This window comes from Garra rufa, chromosome 20, assembly GCF_049309525.1.
Source record: "Garra rufa chromosome 20, GarRuf1.0, whole genome shotgun sequence".
Classification (NCBI taxonomy): Eukaryota; Metazoa; Chordata; class Actinopteri; order Cypriniformes; family Cyprinidae; genus Garra; species Garra rufa.
This window is the reverse complement of record NC_133380.1, coordinates 32,828,073-32,841,944: the sequence shown is the minus strand read 5'-3', so window position 1 is coordinate 32,841,944 and position 13,872 is coordinate 32,828,073. Positions and strand designations below refer to the sequence as shown.

The 13,872-nt window shown below is 34.2% G+C and overlaps 1 protein-coding gene across 2 annotated transcripts; it reads right to left on the bottom strand.

The window, feature by feature from the left end:
* Positions 1–2,088: 2,088 nt before the first annotated feature.
* On the bottom strand, positions 2,089–12,782 carry ctns (cystinosin, lysosomal cystine transporter). 2 transcript variants are annotated; one of them, XM_073825888.1, is made up of 10 exons: positions 10,493–12,782; positions 10,338–10,416; positions 10,160–10,247; positions 9,921–10,024; positions 6,910–7,047; positions 6,730–6,829; positions 6,504–6,623; positions 4,864–5,034; positions 2,550–2,667; positions 2,089–2,451 (listed from the first exon to the last, which is right to left on the bottom strand). In XM_073825888.1, the coding sequence occupies exons 1-10, from the start codon at positions 10,554–10,556 to the stop codon at positions 2,282–2,284; spliced, it is 1,152 nt and encodes a 383-aa protein (XP_073681989.1). In that variant the 5' UTR covers positions 10,557–12,782; the 3' UTR covers positions 2,089–2,281. The 2 variants fall into 2 exon arrangements, with proteins under 2 accessions (XP_073681989.1, XP_073681990.1); XM_073825889.1 differs by having other exon boundaries at positions 10,338–10,410; positions 10,493–12,781.
* Between the last annotated feature and the right edge of the window lie 1,090 nt (positions 12,783–13,872).

Here is a 13,872-nt window from a genome sequence, read left to right as displayed (position 1 = left end):
ACAATTTTAGGGAAAGAGTTAAAGTGCTCTCAATTAGCGGACGACACAGCCATCCTTTTAAAAAATGAATTTGAAATTAAAAAAGCTATTGATTGCCTTAATATTTTTTCATCTGTATCTGGATTGTGCTTAAATTTAAAAAAATGTGTATTATTTCCTTTAAAAATATGTAATTATAAAAACATACTTGGTATTCCTATAAAAGAAACTGTAGATTATTTAGGTATTACGATATGTAAAAATCAGAAGGAAAGAAATAATTTGAATTTTACACCAATTATTAAAAAAATTAAACAAAAATTAAATTCATGGTTAATGAGAGATCTGTCACTAAAAGGAAGAATATTATTATCCAAAACTGAAGGGTTGTCACGTTTAGTTTATACGGCTCTTGTACTAGATGTTCCACAATCAGTCATAAAAGAGGTGGATACTTTTTTGTTTAATTTTATATGGAAGAACAGACCACATTATTTAAAAAAGACAGTTTTGTGCAATCCGATTGAAGATGGTGGTCTTAATGTGTTAGATTTTAATACTGCTAACTGTGTATTTAAGAACAAATGGATTAAGAATTACCTGAAATTTAAAGGGAAAATTTGGAATATCATCCCTGAGTTAATTTTTGACAAGTTGGGAGGGTTAGAATTTTTTTTGAAGTGTAATTTTGATATTAACAAGGTTCCGATAAAGCTTTCTTCTTTTCATAAACAGGTTTGTTTATCATGGATGCTCATCTTTAAACATAACTTTTCTCCCCATACTTCTGTGATATGGAACAACAAATATATTACATTTAAAAAAAAAAAGTCTTTATTTTACAGAAACTGGTTCAATAATGGTATAATCTTGGTCAGACAATTATTTAAGAATAATGGACATCTTTTCAATTATGTTGAATTCCTTAATTACTATAGGATCCCTATAACTGCCAAAGAATTTGCTGTGGTGTTTGATGCCATTCCTAGTGGCCTTATTCAACTTTTTAAAGGCAATATATATTCAGAGTCTATCCCTTTTAATACTAACCAGTTAAGCATTAATGATGTTAAAATTATAGATAATAAATTTAATAACTGTTACATAAAAAAATTATGTAGGCCCAAATTATTGCCTAAATGCAAACTTTTTTGGAATTCATTATATAGTCAGACTGATTGGAAGGAGGTTTGGAAATTACCTAATAAATACTGTATTACTAATAAAATTAAAGAAATTACATATAAAATTATTCATCTTATTTATCCAGTGAAACAAGTAGTTGCAAAATTCTTTAGAGATATGGATACTACATGTATCTTTTGCAACATAGAGGAAGAATCTGTTAAACATTTATTTTATGATTGTATATATACCAAGATGTTTTGGATTGATATTGAATATCTAATATTGAAAATGCTTAAATTAAAGATTCGATTCTCTGATAGAGATATATTTTTGATTTATAAGAATATGAGTCTGGAGCAAAATTTGGTGATTAATTTAATAATTATGTATGGAAAATATCATATACATAAACAAAAATGGTCTAATAACAAACCTGACATCTTATTATTCAAAATCGAAATAAAGCGTCACATTGACGATTTAAAAGATCTTAAAAATAGAAAAGCAAGAAGGCTGTATAGAATTTTTGAATCCTTTTCTTATGAAAATGTATTGTGAAATATCCCCTGTGTTGCTACTTTTTGTTTGTTTTTTGTGTTTTTGTTTTGTTTGTTTATTCCTTTGATGCTATTTGGAATGTATTTGATAATATTTGAAAACATTGTGATCCTCTTTTGATGTATGTTGTGTTAATGTTCTTGTTATACAGTTAATAAAAAATTTGAAAAAAAAAAAAAAATTTTGATATTTTACAAAAATTATAGAACTATATAATAATAGAGCTGAATGTACTTAAACCATGAAAGAACAAGCGCGTTAGTTCTCCACAAACGCAGAGAAATAAGCAACACCTCCTCAGAATGCAGTAAATAAGCTTTCGTCTTGTGTAGTTTATCTTACGGCCACCAGAATGCAGCGTAAAACATGTGAAATATGGACAAAACACACACACACCTGCTTATATGAATTCAGCTACAGTAATTCACCTGAGACAGTAAGAGTTTATTGAAATTTGAAAAATGATTATAAATATATTGACCAATTAATATGAAACTAGAGCTTGTGTTCAAAATAGACATTTCTAGAGTAAGACACTTTTGGAATTCCCTTTAAAACATGGTCCACACTTTTAGATAAAAAAAGGTCCATACGAAATCTTCATATTTGGGTTTGGTTATGTTTTGGTGCTGTTGTGTTGCTCATTCTGATCGTCTAAATCTTGATACATCGGCTCGCTGTTCCTATACAGACAATAATGCTGTGTGATGAAGATGATGTCGAAGAATATGGACAACACGCCCAGGCCAAACTTTGTGGGGTCTCCGAATATAAACTTCCATTTATCTGTCAAGGAAACACAAAAATTAAAACAAATATTTATGTGCATTCTAACATCTTAAAGTGTCGCCGTATAGGAAATTAAAGTGTTTGTGTAGTCTCACCATTGTTATAGGCCTGAAGGAACATTTGGAGTAAACTAAAGCTGCCCCCTGTGAAGTCCAGCAGCACATTCCCGATGCTCCATCCCTCTGTGCTCTTCCTGCGAAAGTTCATATAAGCCTACAAAAGAATCCGGAATTAATGAACAATGTAAAATACGCTGCACAATATACAGTCAAGCCCGAAATTATTCATACCCCTGGCAAATTCTGACTTAAAGTTACTTTTATTCAACCAGCAAGTTTTTTTTTTATTACCAAAAATGACACAGGCTTCTAGCAAAAGATAATAATAAGATGTACAAGAGGCATCATTGTGGGAAAAAAAAAATTCAGCTTTTATTTACATTTGAACAAAAAGTGGCATGTCCTAAATTATTCATGCCCTTTGCAAACTGTCAGTCTATGAGAAAATTCAAAGTTCTATACCATTCCAAATAGTCCAATAACAGAAGCTCTCTGCTGTTGGTTTGTGGACAGTCATGGCTAAAACAAAGGAGCCCACTGAGGACCTGCAGCTGCGCATTGTGGCTGCTCACAAGTCAGGAAAGGGCTATAAGACCATATATAAATGTTTTGAAGTTCCAGTGGCTACAGTGCAAGGTATTATTTAAAAATACAAGATGTTCCGCACTGTGAAAAAACTAGAGTACATGGTCGGAAGCCAAAAGTGACACCTGTGCTGGCCAGGAGGATAGTGAGAGAGGTAAAAAAAGAATCCAAGGATCACCACCAAGGCCATCCTGATGAATCTGGGCTCTGCTGATGGCAACATCTCAAGGCAGACAGTCCAACGGACACTGCACACCACTGGGTTTCTCGGATGCAGACCAAGGAGGACACCACTTCTCCAGATAAGGCACACAAAAGCCCACTTGGCCTTTGCAAATGCTCATCTGGACAAAGAAGACTTTAATTTAATTGTTTGGCCACAATGATGTAGCCTTCATTTGGCGTAAAAAAGGAGAAGCCTTCAACCCTAAGAACACCATCCCCACTGTCAAACATGGTGGTGGGAACCTAATGATTTTTTTTTTTTCAGCCGGTGGACCAGGGAACCTAATCACAGTAAACGGCACCATGAAAAAGGAGCAATACATCAAAATTCTCAACAACAACATCAGGCAGTCTGCAGAGAAACTTGGCCTTGGGCTGGGCACCAGTGGACATTTCAGCACGACAATGACCAAAAACAAACAGAAAAAGTGGTGAAGAAATGGTTAGCAGACAAAAACATTAACGTTTTGCAGTGGCCCAGCCAGAGTCCTGACTTAAATCCATTTGAGAATCTGTGGAGGGAGCTAAAGATCAGGGTGATGGCAAGGAGACCCTCCAACCTGAAAGAGTTGGAGCTCATCGCTAAAGATGAATGGGCAAAAATACCAGTGGAGACATGCAAAAAGCAATTATAGGAAGTGTTTGATTGCTGAAATAGCCAATAAAGGCTTTTCTATTGATTATTGAGAAGGGTATGAATAATTTTGGACATACCACTTTTTGTTCAAATGTAAATAAAAGATGAGTAATATTTTTTTCCACAATGATGCATCTTGTACATCGTCTTATTATCTTTTGGTAGAAGCCTGTGTCATTTCTGTTAAAAAAAATAAAAAATAAAAAAAAATTACTGGTTGAATAAAAGTAACTTTAAGTCAAAATTTGCCAGGGGTATGAATAATTTTGGGCTTGACTGTATTTAAAACTTTTTCGCAATCTACTGTCTACTACAATTACAAGCCACAAGTGTAACCAAGAGTACGGAACTGTTAAAAAGAGGAAGTGACAAATCTATTTTCATCATTTCAGTCAACTGCATTGAAGCCTACTGCACTGCTATATGAAAAACAATAATTTTTAAAGAGACAGTTAACTCGAAATCGAAATTCGATTCAATTACTCACCCTCACGCCATTTCAAACGATCATGACCAAGTTATTTTCTTGAATACAAATCCCTCATGGCTCTCAAATTTCATTCACACCTGTGACTATTCAACATAGTGGATGAAGACATCATGTCAGGTTTGGTTCTCATGTGTCTCGTGAGTGAACAAAACAAGAGCAAATGAACGGAGGACGAATATTTTGAATATAATGAAAAGGTGTTTGACAGCCCAGTTCTCATGAACATTCCCTTGTAAGGAAAACACATCTGATGAGCATTTCCTTCTGGATTTCATTGGAAAATTCAAAAGTCATTTTGTTTGGATTTTTTTTAAGTCAGGTTTGGAATGACATCAAGGTGAGTAAATGATAGCAATTTTGTTTTTGGATACATTTATTTAACCCTTTTGTGGTGTGTGTGATGGGAGTTTTACCTGTGGGATGTACTTTACAAGTGTGACACCCAGTTTAATGTAAGAGAAATAGTACAGATAATCCAGCCAGGAGATCTTCTGTGCCACAGCAACAAATAAGGAGACAAACGCAAAGGTCCAGCCAATCGCTAATAACCCAATGGCCACTTTGGACACCTTTTGCCCACCTCTCTACATAAATGAATAAAAAACAGTTCATGAAGAAACACAATTTCATTTTAATACTTTAAAAACTGTTTTTATTACTTTTTTTTTTTACTACTTTATTACTGTTTATTACTATATACTGCCATTTAAAATATTGGAGTATATAAAGATTTTATATTTTTGAAACAACATGTTTCTTATGCTCACCAATGGTGCATTTATTTAATAAAAAACAGTAATTTAGTTAAATATTTTTAGAATTTAAAATAACAGTTTTCTATTTTAATATATTTTTTTTTTAAGTGTAATTTCTTTCTGTGATGCAAAACTGAATTTTCAGCATCATTACTCCAGTATTCAGGCCAGGTCACATTATCCTTCTGGAATTATGCCAATATACCGATTTAATCAAGAAACATTTCTTATTACTAATGTAAATAAAAACTGTTGTGCTTTTTTTTAGGATGTTTTGATGAAAAAAAAGGTTAAAAAAAAACAGCATTCAGACTGTTTTTATTTAATGCATTCTTACTAAATAAAATAATTAATTTCTCATTTAAAAAAAAGATAATTTACTGACCCCAAAACTTCTGAACAGGTGCCTGTGTTAAATATGAATATATACACTACCATTCAAAAGTTCATGTTTTTTAAAGAAGTCTCTTCTGCTCACCAAGCCTGCATTTATTTAATCCAAAGTAGAGAAAAACAGTACAATTTTGAAATATTTTTACTATTTAAAACAACTGTTTGATATTTGAATATATTTTAAAATGTAGTTTATTCCAATGATTTCAAAGCTGAATTTTAGCATCATTACTCCAGTCTTCAGTGTCACATGATCCTTCAGAAATCATTCTAATATTCTGATTGGCTGCTCAAAAAACATTTTTTATTATTATTATTATTATTATTATTATTCAAAACAGTCAAGTATATGTCTTTCAGGTTTCTTTGGTGAATAGAAAGTTCAGAAGAACAGCATTTATCAGAAATAGAAATCTTTTAAAACATTCTAAACAACTTTAGCATCACTTTTGATCAATTTAAAGCATCCTTGCTAAATAAAAGTATTAATTTATAGAATTTCTTTCCACAAAAATACAAAACAAATTTACTGACTCCAAGCTTTTAAATGGTATAGTGTGTGTTACATAAGCTTTTTATTTCACATAAATGCTGATCTTTGGATCTTTGTATTCATCAGAGTCCTGAAAAAAAATGACTCAACTGTTTTAAATATTGATAATAATACTAATTAAAAATGTTTCTTGAACAGCCAATCAGCATATTAGAATGATTTCTAAATGGTGATGTAACACTGAAGACTGGAGGAATGATGCTGAAAAGTTAGCTTTGATCACAGGAATGAATTACATTTTAAAATATATTCAAATAAAAAGCAGTTATTTAATAGCGCAATTATTTTACAATATTACTGCTTTTACTATATTTTGGATAAAAAATATAGTATAAAAATTATCAATGCTTACCTCATAGATAGCACACTGGCAGACATAGACGAGAGTGAGAAGTACTGCATGAAGACTGAAGAAGACATCATTGGCATCGACAGGATTGACCCCATTCGGATCTTTCTTCAAGAACTCCTCCTGCAGATGCACCATTTATCTCAATTAAAAAAACACCTAAGTACAAAGGATATTGCAAAAGACTGGGCTAAATAATTACACCTTGAAAGCTGTCAAGTGCTCACACCTGTATATACGTCACCCAAAACAGGCCAACATTGAACACACTGTAAGCAATGAATCCGGTCAGGTTGAGAGCGAGGAAATCAAAACTGAGGCCTACCACACTGAACAAAACAAAACACACACGTTATTCATCATCTCTATTGTTCATGCAAATCCTCGAGTCTCAAAGTTCATCTTGTACCTGCGCCGTTTCCAGTTCTCGTACGCCTGTGGGTAGAACGACACAGACCAGGCCACAAAGTAGATCCAGCCAATGATTTGATTAATGATGAAAAGAACGTTGCTTCTGACAATCAGGAATCTGACTCGCGTCTCCAAGCTGGAAAAACAGAATCCCCTCTAGCGGTTAATTTCAAGGAGCTTTTGTTAAAACACATATAAAATAAAACAAGACCGTACAAAATCACAGCACTAAAGCCAAAACAAATTATCAAAATATCTGGAAAATAATTCGTTTCTGTGGCTAACAGAAATGTGTTTTTTTCTACAGAGTATTAGAATTATATAGTCTTTTTTAGTTTAGTTTAAAGGGACAGTTACCAGTCCATACTAAGTTCGTAGTTTGAAAATAAAATACTAAGATAGTGACCAGCAACTGTTTAGTTACTCACATTCTTCAAAATATCATATTTTGTGTTCAGCAGAGATGAGAGATTTTTTTCATTTTTGGGTGAACTATCCCTTTAAATGTACTGACAGTGAATACAATTGACCTATTACTCAGCGGCCGTTTGAAATCCCCTAAATTGAGAAACTAAATAAATACAACTGGTTTGGCAAGATACTGATGCAAATGTCTGGTTGTAATGCATCTACACATGTTGCTTCATGCTATAACTAACAACTAAAAAAAAACAATATGGGAAAAATAAACTTTATAAAGGATGTTCATGTGATAAACAAAATATGTGATCCTTGACCACAAAGCCTTATTAGCAAGACCAAAATACACTGTATAGGTCAAAATAGGGATGCACTGAAATGAAAATTCTTGGCTGAAGCCGACCAAAAGTAAACACTGGGCCGAAGGCTGATTACCAAACATGGTAATTTTTTGTGCCCCCCCACCCCATGTATTTTGCCAATTTTTTTCACCATTGCATAAATTAAATAGCCAAAATGTGATTTTTAGAGTTTTGTCTTGCTTTTCAAAAAAAAAAAAAAAAAAAAAAAAAAAAACAATTACAAAACAACAATTTAAAAATATTTACTTAACACTGAACATTTGTAACATTCTAGTAGACATTATAGCCCCCTTCTTGAATCAGGCATGTGTTTTTTAAATGTACAAATAAATGCAGCCTTGCTGAGCAAAGGAGAATGTTATATTAAATGTATTAATAGAGCTGTTGTAATGATTGTTATCATTATTTTTGTCTTACTTTTTTATTTTATTTTACAGAACAACAGTAAAATTACAATGCTAACATTTATGAAAGTTGACTTTTATTTTGGCGGAAGACCTCAGTACTACTTTTTGCTGACAGCAGCAGATTTATAAATGATTCTCATTACGCTGTTTCAGCACAGATTTTCCTCACGCTTTGGACTTTGAACCCTGGCTAAAGAGCTTGTGCAGCACCGTCAGAATACATACAATTCGTGCGTGTATTAGACAAAATAATGTTCTGCAGTTTATTTACTAATGGTTTAAGGCCATTTTGCGATTTTAGTCATCATACAGTAACCAGCAACAACCACCCCTTTGATATGCGATGCGGTTCTAAACAGTCTCTCGCTGTCGGTGCTTGTAATGATTTTTGCGTCTTTCTCGGACAGTTTTAAATGCTTCCACACTCCCCACATGTTTGCTGCATTAGTGCACACCTCTATTTGATTGTGTCACATCCTTGTTCGGTATAATTTATTCAACCTTTTTGCTATTTTCGGCCAAATAATTTCGGTTGCCGGACATTCGGTGCATCCCTAGGTCAAAATTATACATTTTTCTTTTATGCCAAAAATCATTAGGATATTAAAGGAGAAGTTCACTTCCAGAGCAGAAAATTACAGATAATGCACTCACCCCCTTGTCATCCAAGATATTCATGTCTTTCTTTCTTCAGTCGTAAGGTAATTGTTCTTTGAGGAAAAGATTTCAGAATTTTTCTTCATATAGTGGACTTTAATGGTGCCCCAAGTTTAAACTTCCAAAATGCAGTTTAAATGCGGCTTCAAACGATCACAAATGCGGTTGTAAGCAATCCCACCCGAAGAAGAAGGGTCTTATCTAACGAAATGATCAATTATTTTCATTTTAACAAAACAAAAAAACAATTTATATACTTTTTAACGCCAAACGCTCGTCTTGTCTTGCTCTCCCAAAACTCAGGTCAAGACAGTGAGGGTATGTCAAAAAAACTAATTTTCTCCCTCAACTTCAAAATTGCTCTACATCGCTGTTTTACCTTTTTTGTTAAGGGCGTTTGCACTTCTTTGCATGTCCACTTTGCAAAGGCTCGGTCGGTACTTCTGTAGCGATGTTTTGAAATGATTTTTGAAGTTAAGGGAGAAAATACGAAGGGAGTTTTTCGACATACCCGAACTGTCTTGACCTGAGTTCAGGCAGAGCAAGACAAGACGAGTGTTTGAGGTTGAAAAAAGTATTTAAATTGTATTTTTAAACTGCATTTTGGAAGTTCAAACTCTGGGCACCATATAAGTCCATTATATGAAGAAAAATTCTGAAATGTTTTCCTCAGAAAAACTATTTCTTTGCAACTGAAGAAAGAAAGACATGAACATCTTGGATGACAAGGGGGTGAGTACATTATCTGTAAATTTTAGTTCTGAGTAAAGATCATGTCCCATGAAGATATTCTGTAAATTACCTACTATAAATATATCAAAACGTAATTTTTGATTAATAATATGTACAGCTAAGAATTTCATTTGGACAACTCTAAAGGTGATTTTCTCAATATTTAGATTTTTTTTGCACACTCAGATTTTCAAATAGTTATATCTCGGCCAAATATTGTCCTATTCTAACAAACCATACATCAATAGAAAGCTTATTTATTCAAATTTCGGATGTATAAATGTATAAAGGTTCTAAAAAAAAAAAGTACCCTTATGACTGGTTTTGTGCTCCAGAGTTCTTGAAAAACCAAAAAAAAACATCACTTATGCAATTTTTATCCAGTACTGTTTAATTGGTGACAGATTAAGATGATTTTGCTTACAACGCACCTTTTTATGTGAGTGTTTTCGCTGAAAAGGTAAGCGGTCACCTGACCAACTCCTTTTGCCTTCACTTCAAAAGATACAGATACGTTTCCTGCCGGAACGACAACCTGTGCAAGATGAGAGAGGAAGAAAAACATAGTTATTAAAGTTGACAGTGTTTTACGACAGTCATTTGTTAAGTTAAATGGTTGTTCATGTTTCATGTAGAACTCATCTTAACAAGCTGAAAAAGGTGCACATACCCCGTCAGGCAGTTGAATTACCAAAGAGACATTTCTTGATTTATATGTGATGTTGAAATAAACTGTTACAGATGTGTTCAACGGTGAACTGTGAATGTAAACGCATACAGCAAGATTAAACACATAAAGCTTACCAAAACATACATTATATTTAATACTTACTCTCTTACAATCATACCTCAGTGTAATGGTGATGTTGTCTGAAGCTTGTTCCTCTAGATTCACTGTTCCTGGAGCTTTGATGGTCACTTCTGCATCTGTAAATATAGTGATGTTAACTTTTTCCTATTGTTCTCTATGTAATCTCTTATTTTTGTATATTTGAATACTTACCACCAAACGCCGTGTGTGCACAGACCAAGAGCGTTATGAGAAAAAGTACGACAGTCTGCTTCATCTTGACATTATATTTTTAATCTTACATGTGAGTAATTATTGTTCAGGTAACGTTACAGTATGCGCTCTCTTTAAAAACAAAGCGAAAATAAAGCGAAAATGCGTCCTAACACGCCAAGTAGTGTTTCAGAGACAAATAAGATTAACTACCGACCATGAATTGTCAGTTGATGACTGAGTCATTCAGTGTGTTTAAAAAAATAAGCGTCAACTGTATCTCGGAGGAAACTGTTGTTCATCAGTCCGTAGTTCCGCATTTGATCACATGACACGGGTCAGCTGACATGAGCTCGTCTTTTAAGTGTGTCCAAAAAGGCTTATGTCCAGATTCCCACACATTGCTTCGATAAAAATAGGATCTTTTTAGTTTTTTGGCTCTTGAGGTTAAGGTTTATGGAAAACAACTTTAAACCAGTGTAGTTTCTCGAAAAGCTTTTTAGTGTCCTCTATAGCCTACTGTCGATACTGATTTTTATTTCACATACATTTATTCATGTATGTACTGTATGTGTGCATTAGCCTATGTTAATTGTTATTGATGATGAATATTGTGAATTGTGAACTGAAACTTTGATCAAATTAAATTAAATAAATAAAAGGGTCATTCTTCAATTGACGTGGCAAATGAGAGGCAGAATTTGTTAAATTGTAAAAATTAGCTTAATTAACAAGCTTTTTTTTAATCAAACACTGGTGAAAAAACCACTTACAGTCAAGTCCGAAATTATTCATACCCCTGGCAAATTCTGACTTAAAGTTACTTTTATTCAACCAGCAAGTTTTTTTTTTTTTTTTACCTGAAATGACACAGGCTTCTCCCAAAAGATAATAAGACGATGTACAAGAGGCATCATTTTGGGAAAAAAAAATGTATATATTTCTCAGCTTTTATTTACATTTGAACAAAAAGTGGCATGTCCAAAATTATTCATAGGCCTAGCCTTTGCAAACTGTCACAGTCTATGGGAAAATCCAAAGTTCTATACCATTCCAAATAGTCCAAGCAGTTCTAAAGCATCCTAATTACCATGATTCATTGGGAATAGCTGTTTTGATCAACTCAACAGGTGAAAATCAGAAGCTCTCTGCTGTTGGTTTGTGGACAGTCATGGCTAAGACAAAGGAGCTCAGTGAGGACCTGCAGCTGCGCATTGTGACTGCTCACAAGTCAGGAAAGGGCTATTAGACCATGTCTAACTGTTTTGAAGTTCCAGTGGCTACAGTGCAAAGTATTATTAAAAAATACAAGACGTTCCGCACTGTCAAAAATCTCAGAGGACGTGGTCGGAAGCCAAAAGTGACACCTGTGCTGGCCAGGAGGATAGTGAGAGAGTTAAAAAAGAATCCAAGGATCACCACCAAGGCCATCCTGATGAATCTGGGCTCTGCTGGTGGCAACATCTCAAGGCAGACAGTCCAACGGACACTGCACACCGCTGGGCTCCACGGACGCAGACCAAGGAGGACACCACTTCTCCAGATAAGGCACACAAAAGCCCGATTAGCCTTTGCAAATGCTCATCTGGACAAAGAAGAAGACTTCTGGTCTTCTGTTTTATGGTCAGATGAAACAAAAATGTAATTGTTTGGCCACAATGATGTAGCCTTCATTTGTTGTAAAAAAGGAGAATCCTTCAACCCTAAGAACACCATCCCCACTGTTAAACATAGTGGTGGGAACCTAATGTTTTGGGGGTGATTTTCAGCCGGTGGACCAGGGAATCTAATCACAGCAAAACGGCACCATGAAAAAGGAGCAATACATCAAAATTCTCAACAACAACATCAGGCAGTCTTCAGAGAAACTTGGCCTTGGGCACCAGTGGACATTTCAGCATGACAACGACCCAAAACACACAGCAAAAGTGGTGAAGAAATGGTTAGCAGACAAAATCATTAACGTTTTGCAGTGGCCCAGCCAGAGTCCTGACTTAAATCCAACTGAGAATCTGTGGAGGGAGCTAAAGATCAGGGTGATGGCAAGGAGACCCTCCAACCTGAAAGAGTTGAAGCTCATTGCTAAAGATGAATGGGCAAAAATACCAGAGGAGACATGCAAAAAGCTGGTCAGCAATTATAGGAAGCGTTTGATTGCTGTAACAGCCAATAAAGTCTTTTCTATTGATTATTGAAAAGGGTATGAATAATTTTGGACATGCCACTTTTTGGCAAATGTAAATAAAAGATGAGTAATATTGCTTTCCACAATGATGCCTCTTGTACATCGTCTTATTATCTTTTGGGAGAAGCCTGTGTCATTTCCAGTAAAAAAAAAAAAAAACTTGCTGGTTGAATAAAAGTAACTTTAAGTCAGAATTGGCCAGGGGTATGAATAATTTCAGGCTTGACTGTATATCTGTATATTGACTGTATACCAAGAAAGATAGTAACACCACAGACAAATTAGCCTAAAAACAGACTTTTCTAAAATCGAGGCTGCCATCATGATGATTTCAAGATCAGGGGACATTTTGGAAATATTAATAAATATATAAGTATGTATTTTTTAAATTTTGATTCAAGTCAGATCTGCAAGTTATCAACATAACACCACAGACACAAATAAAATGTGACACATGAAATTATCAGAAATTTAGCTAACTTTAAGAAAATGAATAAGAAATAATGTACTCACCACCCCTCAGATCAACCATCACCTGCAATGACCTTTACTCATAGAATACTCATAGAAAATAGTCCAAATAGATTTCCCCTTTTTTCTTAATGGGGTGACATCCATTGTTGTAACACCACAGACATGAATTTGGGGCACACAACTCTCTGAGGTATGGCGGTAACATGCATATTTTGTTACAAAGACAATCTCTCAAACTGAATTAAATATGTATTTTAAAACAAAAATGTAACTAACAGTGCACAAATTATGTTTACCCTACAGAATACAAACATGCAAACATTTTATGATTTATTGGTATTTAAAGTTTATTTCAACTGTTGTAAAGTAGAGGGACACCACTTGCCACCACAAATGAAGAATGACCCAAAAACAATGTATCCAAAAATGCATGATTCAATTCATTGCAAAAAAAAAATAAAGCGAAAATGCGTCCTAACACGCCAAGTAGTGTTTCAGAGACAAATAAGATTAACTACCGACCATGAACTGTCAGTTGATGACTGAGTCATTCAGTGTGTTTAAAAAAAATAAGCGTCAACTGTATCTCGGAGGAAACTGTTGTTTATCAGTCCGTAGTTCCGCATTTGATCACATGACACGGGTCAGCTGACATGAGCTCGTCTTTTAAGTGTGTCCAAAAAGGCTTATGTCCAGATTCCCACACATTGCTTCGATAAAA

Bases quoted from the DNA above. Each gene is read 5' to 3' on its own strand.
- ctns (XM_073825888.1), bottom strand. From the start codon at position 10,556: ATGAAGCAGACTGTCGTACTTTTTCTCATAACGCTCTTGGTCTGTGCA. The intron at 10,025-10,159 runs GTATGTGCACCT...CATCTTGCACAG, and splicing joins TAATTCAACTGCCTGACGGG to GTTGTCGTTCCGGCAGGAAA. The intron at 5,035-6,503 runs GTAAGCATTGAT...TCATTTATGTAG, and splicing joins GCCAGTGTGCTATCTATGAG to AGAGGTGGGCAAAAGGTGTC.